The 16,989-nt window shown below is 36.6% G+C and overlaps 2 protein-coding genes across 4 annotated transcripts; one reads left to right on the top strand and one right to left on the bottom strand.

Annotated features, from left to right (window-relative positions):
• Position 1: 1 nt before the first annotated feature.
• ucmab (upper zone of growth plate and cartilage matrix associated b) lies at positions 2–3,457 on the bottom strand. The gene is made up of 5 exons (XM_077210318.1): positions 3,247–3,457; positions 3,051–3,116; positions 2,881–2,976; positions 901–999; positions 2–571 (listed from the first exon to the last, which is right to left on the bottom strand). The coding sequence occupies exons 1-5, from the start codon at positions 3,302–3,304 to the stop codon at positions 474–476; spliced, it is 417 nt and encodes a 138-aa protein (XP_077066433.1). The 5' UTR covers positions 3,305–3,457; the 3' UTR covers positions 2–473.
• Positions 368–16,401, top strand: hal (histidine ammonia-lyase). 3 transcript variants are annotated; one of them, XM_077210249.1, is made up of 24 exons: positions 368–703; positions 810–869; positions 983–1,076; positions 2,908–3,141; positions 6,704–7,074; positions 7,161–7,221; positions 7,700–7,727; positions 7,810–7,884; positions 7,993–8,065; positions 9,203–9,269; positions 9,855–9,892; positions 10,018–10,143; positions 10,353–10,492; positions 10,608–10,655; positions 11,699–11,846; positions 12,085–12,180; positions 12,263–12,321; positions 13,364–13,444; positions 13,668–13,733; positions 13,815–13,980; positions 14,104–14,238; positions 15,324–15,432; positions 15,562–15,631; positions 16,032–16,401. In XM_077210249.1, exons 5-24 carry the CDS (start codon positions 6,828–6,830, stop codon positions 16,161–16,163), a joined length of 1,965 nt encoding a protein of 654 aa, XP_077066364.1. In that variant the 5' UTR covers positions 368–703; positions 810–869; positions 983–1,076; positions 2,908–3,141; positions 6,704–6,827; the 3' UTR covers positions 16,164–16,401. The 3 variants fall into 3 exon arrangements, with proteins under 3 accessions (XP_077066364.1, XP_077066365.1, XP_077066366.1); XM_077210250.1 differs by lacking the exons at positions 368–703; positions 810–869 and having other exon boundaries at positions 926–1,076; XM_077210251.1 differs by lacking the exons at positions 368–703; positions 810–869; positions 6,704–7,074 and having other exon boundaries at positions 929–1,076.
• Positions 16,402–16,989: the final 588 nt, after the last annotated feature.

The raw sequence follows: 16,989 nt of genomic DNA, 5'->3' as shown, positions 1-16,989 counted from the left end.
GTATTGTTGTTCAGACTTATATGGATAGCTTTTATTTTACCTAAACGAACGGTTACAAAGATTTACAACATCTTGCTTAGACAGCAAATATTTAATAAATGTAATTATAAACATTACATTATCCCAGCACAAATTAATAAAATCTGGTTCCTTTTCAATTAAGAAGTTATTAAATGCTTCTTCAGAAATTATTTTAATAAAATAAAATTTAAAAAAACTGGAGAGTTATTAGTCGCAAAGCGAGGGTTATGAATAGCCTGCATAGGAATAAATGTACATCTTTGTAAATAACTATAATACATGATTACATACGTCAAGCATGCATGACGTATATGGCTAACGTTATACGTAGGCTACTTTCGCCTACGTGTTTATGGCAGACGTTGTACCAAAAAGCCTTTACAGAAATATGATGTAAAGTAACGTTACTGTAAAGCTCTCCACCCGTATCCCTGTAGTTATCCACTGACATTTCATTTCGTGTGTCGGTTGTATTCGTAAGATGGGTCGAGGCCGTCGTAGTGAAACTCTCTCCACTGCTCTGTCTGATCTCTGGTGCGCTCGCTTTGCTCTGGACGAGAGTAAAAATGGAGGAATGTTAACTTTGACTGTGTATTATTCAGGTGATTATTTAAGCCTGAACTACCAAATTTGAGTAACTAACATTTCCGATAGCTCGTGAAGGCAGCATTCCTAATGATCAGTGAGTATAAAAATATATTATAATAAAAAAAGTCAAAAATTGATTAATTAGATTTGGTAAATCTGTTTTGTAAGAGGTTCATCTGAGTTGATGTTGTTTGCGTCAGTGTTGAATGATCTCAGAACGCTAACGTTACTACTGCTGTCTGATCCAATATGGCCGCCAGGTGAGTGATTTGATTTTACTTTTTTACTCACCGTCATTCTCTTCCTCGGCGTAATTCTCAAACTGATTCCTCTTTTCCTCATGATACTCCCTCCTTCTCTCATCTGCGGCCAGCCTCTGTCTCTGTTCAGCTAATGAGACAACATGTGAGAGGAAGAAAGAGAGAAGGAAATAAAAACACAAATATGCTCAGACATGAAGAAATAAGGTAGGCTATGATGGTCACAAATGATCTAACTTGACACAATGGAAACCCATTTCAGCCACATAAGAAAGTAAATTATGCTTTGGTCAATCACAATTATAGTCATAATTTCGATCCTTTTTTCCCATCATTTCGACTTTTCATCCCCATATGACTTTTAGTATGTCATTATTTCGACTTGGGCTATGTCATTTTTATGATTTACCAAAGTCAAGTCACCTTTATTTATATAGCGCTTTTTACAATACAGATTGTTTCAAAGCAGCTTTACAGAGATAACAGGAAAATAATGTTGTAATAGTATTGTTAGATACCAAATTAAATGTCCTCAACTAAGCAAGCCAAAAGCCAATGGCGACAAAGGCAAAGAAAGACGAAAAGGCAACAGTGGTAAGGAACCAAAACTCCATCAGGTGACAGAATGGAGAAAAAAACCTTGGGAGAACCCAGGCTCAGTCGGGGGGCCAGTCCTCCTTTGGCCAATGAACAAACAGTGTATGATTATGATTCAGGCAGCATTATAGGTCAGAAGTCATATGGGATCAGAACCTTCACCATATTTATCCAGTTCCATCTGAATAAATCACCAAAGAATGATTTATTTTCTTATTTGATGGAAATGGGCTTCCATTGACGGACCCGTTTTCTATTATTACAACATATTTTAACTACAATAATGCAAATGCTTTTGTTTGGATTTCATTGCACAATAGTATCATCTGATTTAGTGTGGCAGGCACCACCACTGAGTTATAAAGGACCATAACCACATACCGATTAATTTAGTTTAATTTTAAGTCCAAAAAATATAACATATTGATTCCACTTGGGATGTTCCAACATCTTGTCCTTACCTCACTTTCTGAATACATAGTGATGAATTTCCACAAGTGAGTCAAACATATTTTTTGGTGAGCCCATAACCATAAACAAACACAGACCAGGTCAAAGCCATGAAAAAGCAGCAGAGCCCCTCCTCCGTTGGCAGGAGCTGAAGACTGAATGCTGGTTTCTCCAGCCTGCCCTGTGGTTCCTGCTATGTGCTGTGGTGCGCCGTCCTTGCATTCCTCAGCTGGCTCAAAACGCAGCACCTGTCCTGCCAGTGCAAGCCACTACTAAAAGGGCTCTTTATAACTGTTTTACAGTAGCAAGCCTGACTAAAAAGTTCTAGAAGCCACAACGGTGATGTGATTGATGCTTATTTACTTTGGAAGACTTCAGATTGTGACTTTTTACTCTTCAAGTGTTGTGACACTACTGTTCAAAGGTTTGCGGTTAAGTAATATTTAAAATATATTTTTTCAAATCTCTTATATTAATTTAATTTAATAAAACAGTAATATTTTGAAATATTTATAAAACTCTTTTCTTTTTCAATATATTTTAAAATATAATTTATTCCTGTGACCAAAGCTGAATTTTCAGTATCATTACTCCATGCTGATTTTATTAATATGCTGAAACATTTCTTATTCTTATCAATGTTGAAGTTTGCTTAAAAATAATATATTTTTTATGGACACGTGATACATTTGTATACAGCATTCTTTAATGAATATAAAGTTCAAAAGAACAGCATTTATTTGAAATATACATCTTTTGTAACATTACAAATCTTTACTGTCACTTGTTTTGATCAATTGAATGCATTTTTGCACTATACATATTTTTTTCCAGACACTGTCCACAAGCTTGAATTCTTTTGTGTGTATACATATTATATATAAAAAAATTCTAGATTGTCCATTGTAGTTGACAGCTGCTCAAGGGCTTGCAAGAGTTTTCATATAAGCACAAATAGCCTCACCGTTTATCTCATCCTGAGTTTTCACAGACCTCCTGCCTCGCCGTTTGAAGAAGCTGGAGGCATCTGACTCTGGCATGAAGACCTTCCTCAGTGCACCTTCAGTGAAGAACAACATTGATGAGGGGGAAGAACTCATTGGAAAGATCTATGGATACATTTTTTTTGTTCACCTTGAGGATTGGCTGCCTTTGCATCCCTCCTATCTGACACAGCGGCGCTGTCGGCTCCATGGAACACTGTAACAAAGGGAAAATGATTGAGGTAAGTCCAAACGATTTGTCACCCTTTCCAGGTACTGTTGAACCTGTGGTTCCCCACATTAGTAAATCAACACTTCCCTTGGTCAACCACAGTCCGGTTACTCACTGGTGATGGCGGACAGAACAACGAGACAGGTGAGAAGAGCAGGTTGCATCCAGGACATTTTGAAGTTTAGCAGACCAAGAACAAAGTAAAATCTGCTGATGTTCTCAGGGACGTCTGGCCTGAGATCGGGCTTGTGGTCATCGGAGCAGTGAATGGAATTTGACCAGGAGGGTGAAAAAGGGGTGGAGCCTTGGGAATGTGTTGATTTTGGGGTGAGGGGTGGCATGGGATGACATGGGAATGGTGCAGTGTTTTTTTTTTAGCATGGCATTTCTGCATTGGGAGTTTAATAATAACACTGCATTGTAAAGGAATATTCCAGATTTGATACAAGTTAAGCTTAATCGACAGCATTTGTGGCATAAGGTGGATTACGATGGATAATGTTTTCAAAACACTTACTCACGTGCATTAGCGCTCAGGTACTTTTTCCTATGCAATGATGTTAGCCAATCATAAATGGGACCATTTACTGACAAGCCTTAAGAAATGGATCAGTTCAGATTGAGGACTGAAAATAATAATTATTCCTCATTTATATTTATTTTTGACACTTAAAACTTTATTAACATTGTAAGTGTTAATATAAAAAAATCCATACCATGACCCTTTTAACAAAATATTTAACAGAAAAGGTTTGTAAGTGATTTTCACACTAAAATCATGTTAACACATATTGTTTGGTTTTGTGGCTGTGGTATTGAAACAATAATCGGCCTCATTCACTTCTATTGTATGTGCCTGACTATCAACTGGTTTGTTTTAATGTCCCCCTGTTGTCAATAATGTTATCCCCCTAAACTCATCTTTGATCACCAAAAATACATATTTAAATGTTATTTTCCTTGAAAAAAAAGTTCTTCATGCCTTAAAATAACTTGTATTAACTCTACACCCTTGCCTCATTTAGTATACGGAGTTCTATGAATATGCAAATTACCCCGCCTCCACTCACTCACTCCAGCTCAGAGATTCACTTGTTGATGATCACACGTTGACCTGATTGGTTACAAGGTAGTTTGTGACGTCAGAAATACCAGCGATTTCAAACGTTTTTTTTGATTGACTTTCTTTGGTTCACAGCAGTTTTAAGGAGAAAATACTCTGCATGTTGTTGAAATGTGGTTAAATTGCACATAGTTTGTCTTAAAACACATTGAAAACACCACATAGACATATTGTAATGAGCTGAGGAAAACAAGGGAAGACGAGGATCTAAACGCAGGGTTATTTAATAAAGCAACACATAAAACAGAACACAGAATTTGAAGAACAAAGGAACAAAACCAGGGGAATCACAGACGCAACCATTACACTTACAACAACTGACAAAGTAACAAGTGAAACACAAGGGCTATAAATACACAGGGACAAACAAGCTTAACTAAGTAATTAGGAAACAAGATAACAAGGGGGCGTGGCTAATAAGAAACACCTGGGGAGACTAATCAACATAATGGGGAACTGCTAAAATGGGACAAGACAGGGGAATCCAGACGTGAATCGTTCGTGACACATATAAACAACATTAAAAGATTGATTTTCACCGCAGGTGGACTGAAAACTAAAGAAAAGAACAGACAAGACTAAATTCATTGTTGCAGTAATTAACATGCCACATATTCTGCCGATTATACTTAAATATAAACCAAAAAATAAAATGTTGTTGGATGTATTATACAAGACCTCAATATATGTCATGTTCTCAGGCAACAAATCTTGTCTTTTTATGCTTTCTGATACATACTGTAGTCTTCATTGTGCCCAGCTACCTTATTTTACACTCTGTATTTCTTGGGTTTGTATTCACATCCAACCCAAAAAAACAATATTGCCCCTCTTGCAAATATGACCTTTTTAACAACATGATTTCAGGACATGTTTCTGCCCCTTAGAGTACCAAAATATGGAGAGTGTTTTGCACCTGAGGGGTGTGATCGACACAAGGGGCTCCTCTCATGCCTCAGGCCCCAGGCGTGAGGAACTTCTGCGGTTCTGTGTTTACTTAGGGTTTTTTTCTAGTTGGAGTCTAGCCAATGGCAGGATGCAGTGAATGATGAAATTGTAAGGGCCTCTTTCCCTCGCTCGGGCACAGTCTGGGGCCCGGAGAAACTGAGATGTGAGAATATGTAAAGGAAAGACTTATGTGGTTGACTGGGTGAGAAAAGTTTTGAATCCACTGCCAGAATAGGTTGCACATGTCTGCTTAACATATTCCTCACCGTCACTGGACAGTCGTAAACATGTCAGAATTGCTGCCTTTTTCTGTCCTTCAAAATTGTGGCTGGATAAGCTTTGAAGATGTTTTCATAAGTTATGTTTAACAAATTTTTATGAAAAATGCAAATAACATTTATATAGGACTAATGTTACCAACCGAGACAGTCATTCACTGTCTGTCCTGGAGGGGGCGCTAATTGTCTAGATTTACCTGACGCTTTATTTAAGGCGGTCATCGGATACCCATTTTCCACAAGTTAGTATGATTCTTTAGGGTCTTCATGTAAAGTTTGTAACATACTTTGGTTAAAATTTGTTCTGTTCACAGCGACCCATTCCTGTGCATGTCTCTTTAAATGATAATGAGCAACTGCTCACCCCTCTCTTGCATGGGACATGTCAACACAAGACATGTAAAGTATACAAATGTCTGAAATATGCTAATACGGGACAGTCCGTCAGGGGTCGTGGGCGGAGCATGAGCAATATGACATCATATTGCTCTGAAAATCCAAACAGTTTTATTATTGAGAGTGTATAGGCTTTTTGAGGATAAAAAAGGAGTGAATGGATTTTTTTCATTGTATGGTGGTTGTGTCCACACGCTGCAAAGACACATTTATATGCAAATATCATATAAAAGTGAATTTTGCATCGGATGACCCCTTTAAAGCTGTTTCAAAAAGGATTGAAACAACATAAATCTATCTATCCATCTGTTTGTTTGTTTGTCTGTCTGTCTGTCCATCGTTCTATCTATATCGTTCTCTGTCTATCTGTTTATTTATCTGTCTGTCCATTCATCCATCCATCTGTCTATCGTTCGATCTATCCATCCATCCATATTGTTCTATGTCTGTCCGTCTGTCCATCTATCTATATTGTTCTCTATCTATCTATCGTTTTAATCAATCCATCATTCTATAGTTCTATCTTTCTATTGCATTTATTTATTGGATCCTCTAAATTTTTTGTAATTCAACTTTTTTTTTTAAACTCAACTTTTTATGCCGATGTAAATTGTAAAGAAAATTTGAAAGTTGCTAAATTATTTGCAATCAACATGTGTGTATTTCTGCTGATGGTGGCAAAATTTTACAAGCTACAAACTCAAAGGAAATCACTTAGTCTAACAGTTTGTTGACTGATAGATTCTCGTCTTTTTGTGACACAGAACCTTTGGTGCAGAGATAACGTAGTCAAACACCAACATGTACTCTGTCTTCTGTTGTTAAAGGAGGGGTCCACAGAACAGCCTTTGATTGGCCCAGTACAATTTGTGTACACTACTCAGCGAAACGATTCGCATTGCTGATCACACTCCTCAGGTATCAGCCTGTGGTGTTGTTCAGTCATCGGAGATGCCTCGCTTCACGGTCCACGTTCGGGACGAGTGGCTAACAGTTCCATGCAAAGATGCCACCCTCAGCATCAAATGGTTGGGTTTCGAATCTCTCAAGCGCTACATCAAGAACAAACCCGACAATGGAGGAATCCAGCACATCAAAGATGTGCGTTTTATGGTCAGAAGATGTCAGGGATTGGGGTTGCTGGACAATGACGATACCATAGAAGATGTGCTTGAGGACAATGACTTTGTTGATCTTGGTAATTTTTTTAGGCTGTTTACCACAAACACTGAATCCTGTTTTGCAAGATACATGTTATAATGGTTATTTTCCTGTTATCTTCAGTTATTGAAGGAGACACCATGCCACAAGATTTCATTCCAAGTCAGCCTGGGACGTCACACCTGTATCTTTATATTGTCAGTCAATTACAAATTGTAATCAAATAAACTATATGATACACTGATTACTTAATCAAATTAATCATATACACCAATGTTATTACTCTAATGCATATCTAAAGTTTTTCTTATATCTTAAATTGCAGTAAAGGTGAAGAAAATCCTTAATTACAGAGTTCTTTTTAATATGTTTTAAGAAATTTTAAATGCATTCTTAATTTTTGATCAGTTTTATAGCGATTTTTAAGTAACAGCACTAAAATAATGTATTAAATTGACAGTGCTTGTTGTTTCATATTAAAACCTTTTACTTATAACTTGCAATGCAATGTTTCACCTGGTCCACATTTGGAATCATTCATTTATTTTTGTACAAAATACAGACTTGCATGTAAATGATTGTCTTTAGGTAAAATCTTTCAAAAGCTACTCAGTAAACTTGAACAACTCTGAAAATGTCCTTAATATGGATGTTAAAAACAGAATAAGGCCATATAGAGAACCAGAGCAAGTAAGTATGAAATATCAGTACAACAAATCCAGCACGTTTACCATCATCAGTCAGTCTATTAATGGCAGCTGTCCGTTTCCAGTACATTTCTCTAGATGGGAACAGCCTGACCTCAACTGATCTGGTGAATTTAGGGAAAGGCCTCTATAAGATTAAGGTGAGCGGAATATGCTGGATGTCTATAATTGTTTTGTGATTTAAGAATGAACATTTAAAATAAATATTTCTTAGTGGAAATGCATTGCAACTTTTATCTGACCCTCAGCTGACCCCAGATGCCGAGAAAAAAGTTGTGCAATCAAGAGAGCTTCTGGACACTATTGTGAAAGAAAACAAAGGTGAGAATGACATCCAATCGACAGGAAATATGTGTTTCAAAGTGATCAGACTGAATTATTTATTTAATTTTTTTTGCCTATCTTCCAATAGGGTGTTTTCGCATTTTGGGTTCCCCAACGAACCTTTCTGTGAATTTATATTAAAATAACCATTTTTGCTTAGTGTGAAGAGCAATTTAATAATCTAAAGTTCCTTAGTGCAGTGGAAACATTCCATGGATATTAAATGTTCTTCATGGAATCATCATTTTTAAGAACAACATCTTTAGACATACATTGAATCCTGAGCGATATCTAGAGACCACATTCAGAATATCATAGATTCTACTCTTAGAAGTTGGTTAATTTGATTTGGACTAGTACACTGTAAAAAGTGTTTTTATATTTTTTATTTTGAAAAATATTGTAAAAATGCTACAGTAAAAACATGTTAATTGTTTAAAAATAATTTAGCTTAACATGTATGGTGAAAACCTGTAAATGGCTTAATATCACATTATATGTAATTTTACTGTGAAATACTATCAAATGTATTGTTTTTGCATGTAATTAGCATACACCATCGCACACCTGCAGGTGATAGGTGCGTGGGGAAAAAAAGAGCAAATAAGTAGTGCAAAAAACAAGGAACTCCCGATACTGTATCAGTACTTGCAAATGAGAATCAACATTTTATTAATAACATTTCGGGCTCACGACCTTTAGTCAAAAGTTATTTAGTTAATGTTTATTGCATTATTATAGTGTTGTGTATGTTACTCTGATGGCGTTGTGTGTTTATGTCTATGAGCCTGTGCAAGTATTGACTATGTTTTATGAACAGGCCGCTTACGATGAACTCTGTTTCATCATGTGGCTTTCTATTGTGCCAACTGTATGGTGGTTATTGGTACATTTTAAGGTAAAAAGGTAGATTTTGGTAGTTAAAGTAGGTATATTAACATTATATCACTTAATGAAATATACGGTTTTAAGTTGTAAAATATACAGGCATCCTGTTGAACTGGAAAGTAGTATCTATGGTATTTTCTACTGGTATTTTCAAGAGCACGAATATCCTCATTAATATGAAATAATGTTTTTTTTTATAAATATGACTTGACATGATCATTCTTATTTTCTTTTTTCCTTTTCTAGTTGTGTATGGCATCACTACAGGGTTTGGTAAATTTGCACGGACTGTCATCCCAGTCAGCAAGCTCAAGTATTATTCTTTTTTTTAATATAATGTTTGGCATCACTCTATTTTACAGTGTTCTTGTTACACGTTACATGTAGTTACTCTAGTAATAACTATAAATTATACATAATATGCGACTATTCCTAAACCTAACCATATAGTAGGTACATGTAGTTAATTATTATTACTCAGTATTTTAATGTATAATTACACTGTGAAATGGACAACAAAATAAAGTGTAACCAAATGTTTTCTTACTCTTGAAACCTTTCGCATTTAACTAAGTTTATTTAAAAAATGACTGATTTGTTAATGCAATAGCTAAAATGAAATATTGAGCAATGAGCAATATATTTTACAGCATTTATCAGTCTTTGTTAATGTTTGTTAATAAAATAATTAATAAAACAGTAGTTCATTGTTTGTTCATGTTAGTTCAAAGTGCATTAACTGATGTTAACAGGTATAATTTTAGATTTTTATAATGTATTAGTAAATTTGAAAACTATTCTTGTTTATTCTAAGGTGGTTAGTTAACTAATGGTATTTTAACAAATGGGAAGCTTATTGTGAAGTGTTACCAGCATCTCACATATTTCTCTCTTTCAGGGAGCTTCAGGAAAACCTTCTGCGCTCACACTCATCAGGTGACATATTTTAGTTGAAATAATTATTAAACTAGGAACATATGTTTGTAAGACATTTTGAAGATATGTACTCGTAGAAATATTCGTCATGAATTGAAACTTATAGAACTTATGTTTGATTATAGGTCTGGGAAGTCCTTTAAGTCCTGAAAGAACTCGAATGCTGCTGGCTCTGAGGATCAATGTTTTGGCCAAAGGGTACAGCGGGGTTTCACCGGAGACGCTGCTCCGCATGATACAGGCCTTCAATGGTACATAATGGATTCCTCATTATTTTAACTGAAGAGAGTATTGTTGGGTATGTTTTTTTGTTTTTTTGGCACAGCATACATGGTGTGCCATTTCAAAGAATACTTTTATGGTAGTTGCTGCGTCTTTGAAAAAGTTTCTTTGAAATTCTCCCTCAGGAGTTTTTACTCAAGCTGATATTTTTACCATTTTCTTTCTTCTCTTGTCTCAGCCTCCTGTTTATCCTACGTCCCGGAGAAGGGTACGGTAGGTGCGAGCGGAGATCTCGCCCCTCTTTCTCACCTCGCCCTCGGCCTGATGGGAGAAGGCAAGATGTGGTCACCTAAGAGCGGCTGGGCGGATGCCAAATACGTGAGCACATTTTCTTTGGAGAGGCTGTGGTTTCAAATCTTTGTCCTAATGATAATGAAACATTTAGTTTTCATTTAGCCTTTAAAGTCACATTTGACCTTTGTATTGCCTGCAGGTATTGGAAGCACATGGTCTGAAGCCCATATCTCTGAAGCCAAAGGAGGTACGGTTAATCCCCCCGTCGTGCAGTCAACATGTTTATCTCTGTTGACTTGGAGCTGTTTTGTGGAGTAGAAATGTGTGCCCTTTACCTGCCTAGTCTATGACTTAGAACAGCGGAAACCCAACAAAACAAGTCTGAAAACAAGTTTTGTTTTGGCATAGCAAAGGGACAAATTGTAGAAATTATAAAAGAAATATATTAAAAGTGATGTGTGATGTATGAAGGCTTGGCATGAAGGAGTGGTAGCTTCACAAGCATGTTTTTTAACTGAAGAGAGTATTGTTGTGTACTTTTGTTTCTTTGGCACAGCATGTGAAACATGTAGTGCCATTTCAAAATACTTTTATGAATACTTTTATAATTTTTTTTATAGTTGCTACGTCTTTGAAAAAGTTTCTTTGAACTTCTCCCTCAGGAGTTTTTACTCAAGCTGATATTTTACCATTTTCTTTCTTCTCTCCTCTTAGCCTCCTGTTTATGCTACGTCAAGCATGTTTTAATTGATAGCTATGCGGTTACTAACATGTTCTGGGTGGTTTCTAGGGCATTGCTATGTTTTTCCTATAGACTGCTATGGAGTGAAAACCATAGATATATATATATATATATACAAATAGATTCCTCATTAGCTTCATGGGATTGTAGTTCTTTCGCTCATTAAATCCGTTATGTACACAGTCTTGTACCTTTGTATTTTTGTCCAATTTTCAAATACTCTTTTGCTTTAAATCAAAGTTTGTAATGTTGTGATTCACCCTGCAGCTGGTTGGCTTGATTCATGGCTTATTATGCTTTAACGAAGACTTTTTAAATCCCTATGGGGAGATATTAAGTGATCAAATACGTCCTGAACCAATGCCGGTCAAAAAGTGGACAGGCACTGTTGGACTCTGTAGTGTCTTGGGGAGTTTCTACTGAACGTTTATGTGGTTCCTAGAGTATTATTTGTGGTTGCTCAGCAGTTCCTAGGAGGTTCGGAAGTGTTTGCTAGGTGCTAGTTTTATTCTTATAAGTGTGTGTGTTATGTTTATCTCTGTCCACAGGGGCTGGCTCTGATCAATGGGACACAGATGATCACTTCTTTGGGAGCAGAGGCCGTGGAGAGAGCTGAGGCCATCGCCCGGCAGGCTGACATCATCGCTGCCCTGACCTTGGAAGTCCTCAAGGGGACCACCAAAGCCTTTGATAGTGGTGAGGACGAAAATAAGGGTTGTGTAAGCAGACATATTTACATACTGATTATCAGTTCTGCAGACAGAAGCTGTAAACACTGCAAGACTTCTCAGACAAAACATTACTAGGGTGACAAAAACATATTTGTGTATCACTGCCTTGCATATAAAGTCACGGTCCCTCCTCCAATTTTCTGAGTAATGCAATGCAATTGCGATGTAATAAACAATTTAATGACAAACCAATTTCCTCACAGATATTCATGAACTGCGACCTCATCCGGGACAGAAGGAAGTGGCCCTGCGCTTCCGTTCCCTGTTGGACTCTGATCACCACCCGTCTGAAATTGCAGGTGCATGCCGCCGTTTTAATATGCTCCATTAAAGCTCATATTTAGCCATTTGGTGGTAACCTGTCTTGCTTTCTAATTGCAGAGAGCCATCGGTTTTGCGACAGAGTTCAAGATGCCTACACTATGCGCTGTTGTCCACAGGTAACATACAGAGCCCATTCTGGGTCACCCTAAATACATTTTAATTTTTTGAATAAATTCAAAAACATTTTGAAATAAAGCTAAAATGAAATATAAATAGTAAATGAAAACCGTAAACTAAAGGACAATTAGAAATGTCAACTAATTCAAATAAGATTAAGTTGAAGGCTGAAGCACTAAAATGATTAACTGGAAATAAATAATAATTAAAACTGAAAAAAAATACTCCTAAATAATAATAAAAACTAATAAAAATGACAAAATCACATAAAAAAAAAAAATGAACTCAAATTCAAATAAAAGCTGAACATATACCATTAAAAATCTAATACAAATTACCGTAACACTAAAATAAGACTGGCTGACACACGTGTGAACTATATTCTAATCCAGTTTGTTTTACATTGGAAAAAAATTTAAAAATTAAGTTCAACCTAAATAATAATATTACAAAAACAAAATTACAAAAAATTAAACTAAAATTAAAACAGAAAATGTAAAAAAAAAGCTAATTCAAAATATTAATAAAAACTATAATAGTATTAATATGTAATACTTAGGGTACGTTTACATGACAGCGATGTAGTAAAAACGGGGGGGGAAAATCCTTTGTTTTTTTTGCGTACAGACGACAATATTGTCAAAGCGATCCCCATTCACAAGGATCCACGAAATCCACGAAAATGCTGTATTATTCATGTCAGGCCAGTAGTTGGCGATTTCACTTTCTAAAGAAAGACTGTGTCTATAGTTGAACACGTAATGCGCATACGCATGATGTCACCTCTTTCACCAATTGTTTTTTTTGTTGTTTACATGGAGACGATAACGATATCGTTTTGAAAAACTTGCACTTTAATACCCGATTTAAAAAAGTTTGCGTTTTCAGGCCACCAAAGCGATATTGTCGTGTAAATGAATGGCCAAAACCCATAAAAAGTTTTCCCATTTTAGTTAAAAACGCTGTCGTGTAAACATCCCCTAAAATAACACTGGTTGACACACTTGAACTATATTATTCAGTTTTCCTTACATTTTGCAGGTCCATGGAATTGTCAATGACACAATTGAGTTTGTCAAGAAAATCATCAATACAGAAATCAACAGTGCCACGGATAATCCTGTATCCTTTTGTTAAGCAGTATATATAAGTTCGAAACCTGAACGCTGGCACTCGTCTTGTAGTGTTGCTCATGTCTCTTAAAATCGCCAACTGAAAATGTTTTCCGGACACTTCTCCCAAGAGAATCACTTTGGTGTTACGGTTTGTCTGGTTAGCTGGCCAATGCCATTACTACACCAGCCTCTTCCACAGATATGTACATTTACCCTTGACTGTGAGTTAGATGGTGTTTGCAGAGAGAGGTGAGACAATATCCGGTGGAAACTTCCATGGAGAATATCCAGCAAAGGTATTTTATCTCACCACAGCAGCATTTATTTAACAAAGAGTCTCAACGACGTTCCTGCACATTCTCTTCTTCCATTCTTAGGCTCTTGACTATTTGGCGATTGGAGTACATGAGTTGGCCTCCATCAGCGAGAGGCGCATTGAACGTCTCTGCAATCCCTCTCTCAGCGAGCTGCCTGCGTTCCTGGTCAACGAGGGAGGCCTAAACTCTGGGTTTATGATCGCGCACTGCACTGCCGCGTCTCTCGGTTAGCATCACAAAGCTCAGAAGACTATAACTCTCCTTAACCAAATAGTGGAAAGTTTAATTTTGACTACCGTGCTGAATTCATGTTGCGCATTAACTAAAACAGATACATTTCCTTCTGCAGTTTCAGAGAACAAAGTGCTTTGCCACCCCTCCTCTATTGACTCCCTATCCACCAGCGCGGCCACGGAGGACCATGTGTCCATGGGTGGCTGGGCCGCACGCAAAGCCCTCAGAGTGGTCGAGCACGTTGAGCAAGGTCCAAAACCTGATATTAATCTCCCATATACCCACTGACATCATCCACTAATCAAATTAGCTAAAATTGTTACTATTATAGCGCCGCCTACTGAAGCACTGAAGCACAACAGCATAAATTGTAATAATACTTACAATTTTTCCAAACATTATTGAAATGCATATTACACGTGAGCAATATTTCAGTGAAATTGCAGACAAAAAAAAGGCTATTGTCAAGAGCATATTGATGTATTAACTCTTTCCTCACCAGCTAGCACCAGCATTTTTGATAATTTTCACCAAAAGTTTCATGGCCCCTAAAATATGTTTGCTGCATGAATATCTGAACATGCAATATATCAAAAGAAAAAACAGACCCTCTGCTTTTGAACCACCCAAAAATTATTTTTTATTACAAACATTTAATTTATTTATATTATGTGGGTAAGTTTCATAAAAAAGCAACATTTTGAGCAAAACGCTGAGAAAATCGCATTTTTATCAAAGATTATGTTTGGATCGGATTCAGAACGATGATCAAAACACAGATGGAGTAGATTGAGTCCATCAACACCCCCAAAGTCCTATAGCTCGTGCTGGGTCGACATTTTTATTCTGTATTGTTAGGAAGTTTTTATTTATATGTTGTTTAATGTCGATGATCGTGTTAATTTACATATGCATCTGCTTAGATAAGCTGTCGCTTGTTTCTGCTTCTTCTTCACCTGTGTTTTGATCTGGAGACAGGACTCTTTTAGAAGATCTGTAATAGCGCCCCCTACCGTATAATAATAAAAACATGGATAGCCAGAAAATTCCGTCAATGGCGGGGAAAGAGTCACGTATAATTTATGTACAAAGCAGCTTTCTGTTGTTCACTGTGGTAAATTTGCATGACCAACTTGAACATAAACGAAACTTTTACGCATTAACGCGAAACCTCCAAATTCCACAGATTCCTATTGAAATGACTGATTTTTTTTTATTTGTTTGTAATTTTTTTAATTTTTGTTTACTGACAACTGATCTGCAAATACAGAACTGAATATGTCATTTTGGGAGAAATTAAACCTGGATATGTCCGTTTTATGTTTTTCCTTACAGTGCTAGCCATTGAGTTATTAGCTGCCTGTCAGGGTATTGAGTTTCTACGCCCCCTACGTACAACGACCCCATTGGAGAAAGTGTACGACCTTGTGCGTGCTACAGTAAAGTAGGTTGAACAATGATACACTAACCTCAAAACCTCCAATATATTGATCTTTCAGGTTAATAATTGGCAAACCTTCTTTCATCTGTCTCTTCCTACTTATCTTTGTCTTTTTGTCTCTCTTTTCCTCAGGCCCTGGATGAAAGACAGGTTCATGGCTCCAGACATTGAAGCTGTACACAGGCTTCTCGTGGACCAGAAGGTAAGACTGACTGCTTCTTATTCTTGGCATCACTATTACTATTGAAACAAACCTCAAAACTCAGGGTTATTAACCTTTGGTGCGTGACTGTTTATGCTACAGACATGAACGGTAGCTCACAAGTTGAGTCTTGTTGGGAAGAGTTATACTATTTTTTTCTAAACAATCAGACTTACAATTACTTGTCTGGTGGATCATAAAACCGGTGAAAAAATCCAGACCAAAACATCATATAGACATGAAACACAAAACATCCCAGAAAACCACATAGCAATATGCTATAAACTACTCGAAACCTTTAGCCACTACATAGCGACACCCACAAGTTTCTAGCTTTGTAATGACGAATTTTGCACTAATAACATTCTCACGCCATTTGTTTCTTGCCTGTTGTATTCAGGTGTGGGACATTGCTGGGCCATACATTGAGAAATATTGTATGGAATACATCCCAGAATCCCGCCCCTCTTCCCCCACGGCCTTTGCTCTGGACCCGCCCCCATCACCACGGAAACGGGTCAGGCTGGAATGACAGGGATGGCATCCTGCTGATACTGTTCTATAGTCTCACATTTAATACATTACCAAGCATTTAAAATGTGTTCATATTTCAGGATAGTGCTTACTGTTGTTTAATGCGTTTGTCTTTTAATGGAGTTCATTATAAGATGTGAAATGTTCCGGTTCTACTGTATCTCTTACCATCTGTTGGTCCTTATGCAGTTCTTCCGTTTCTGAGTGTGTTGGTGAATAAATGTCTTGTGATATCAGTATTTGTTTTGTTTTTCTTCAACTTTCCCAGAAGGTAGCACACAGTGACAGCAGGAAAGAGTCTGTGCCATGTTTTTATTCTGATATTGATATGTCTATTGAATGATTTCATCAGTCTGGTCTTAAAGGAAATGTCTTTGAACTCATGGCACAGAGGTATTTTAACAGATGGAGGGATGTTGGTCTTTGTTCTGTGGCTCATCGCCATGTAAAATATATCTTAGACTTTTCTCAGACTGCTTTTTGTGGCTTATAGCAAATTTGTGGCTTATAGCAAAAAAAAGTCAACATATTCATTTTATGAGTAATCGTGTTCTCTATAGGAAACAAATGACATGAGTGTTCCTAGCAAGTTCATTCACTACAAAAATTGTTTCTTACTTTGTATTTTTGCTTTGCTTTTCATTTACTTGAGAAGCAAAATGACTTAAGATTTTTTTTAAATGATCAAAATCAATTGAGTTTGTGCTTGAAATAAGAAAAAAATATATGTCCATGGGGTAAGAAAAATAATAAAAATAAAATAAAAATCTTAAAACAGGACTAATTGTATTATTTTTCTTATCGCACGGACAGACATGTTCTTG

The sequence above is a fragment of the Siphateles boraxobius genome, unplaced genomic scaffold (assembly GCF_051911475.1).
Source record: "Siphateles boraxobius isolate OS27281-9 unplaced genomic scaffold, OSU_SipBor_1 65, whole genome shotgun sequence".
NCBI classification, from domain to species: domain Eukaryota; kingdom Metazoa; phylum Chordata; class Actinopteri; order Cypriniformes; family Leuciscidae; genus Siphateles; species Siphateles boraxobius.
Note: the sequence above shows the minus strand (reverse complement) of the source record. Positions and strands in the feature narration are given on the sequence as shown.

Excerpts from the sequence above, each read along its gene's own strand:
- ucmab (XM_077210318.1), bottom strand. The coding sequence starts at position 3,304 with ATGTCCTGGATGCAACCTGCTCTTCTCACCTGTCTCGTTGTTCTGTCC. Across the intron at positions 2,977-3,050 it reads AAAGGCAGCCAATCCTCAAG|GTGCACTGAGGAAGGTCTTC; the intron begins GTGAACAAAAAA and ends TCTTCACTGAAG. Across the intron at positions 572-900 it reads CGCCGAGGAAGAGAATGACG|AGCAAAGCGAGCGCACCAGA; the intron begins GTGAGTAAAAAA and ends ACTCTCGTCCAG.
- hal (XM_077210249.1), top strand. The coding sequence starts at position 6,828 with ATGCCTCGCTTCACGGTCCACGTTCGGGACGAGTGGCTAACAGTTCCA. Across the intron at positions 7,885-7,992 it reads AAGGCCTCTATAAGATTAAG|CTGACCCCAGATGCCGAGAA; the intron begins GTGAGCGGAATA and ends TCTGACCCTCAG. Across the intron at positions 12,322-13,363 it reads CTATGCGCTGTTGTCCACAG|GTCCATGGAATTGTCAATGA; the intron begins GTAACATACAGA and ends TACATTTTGCAG.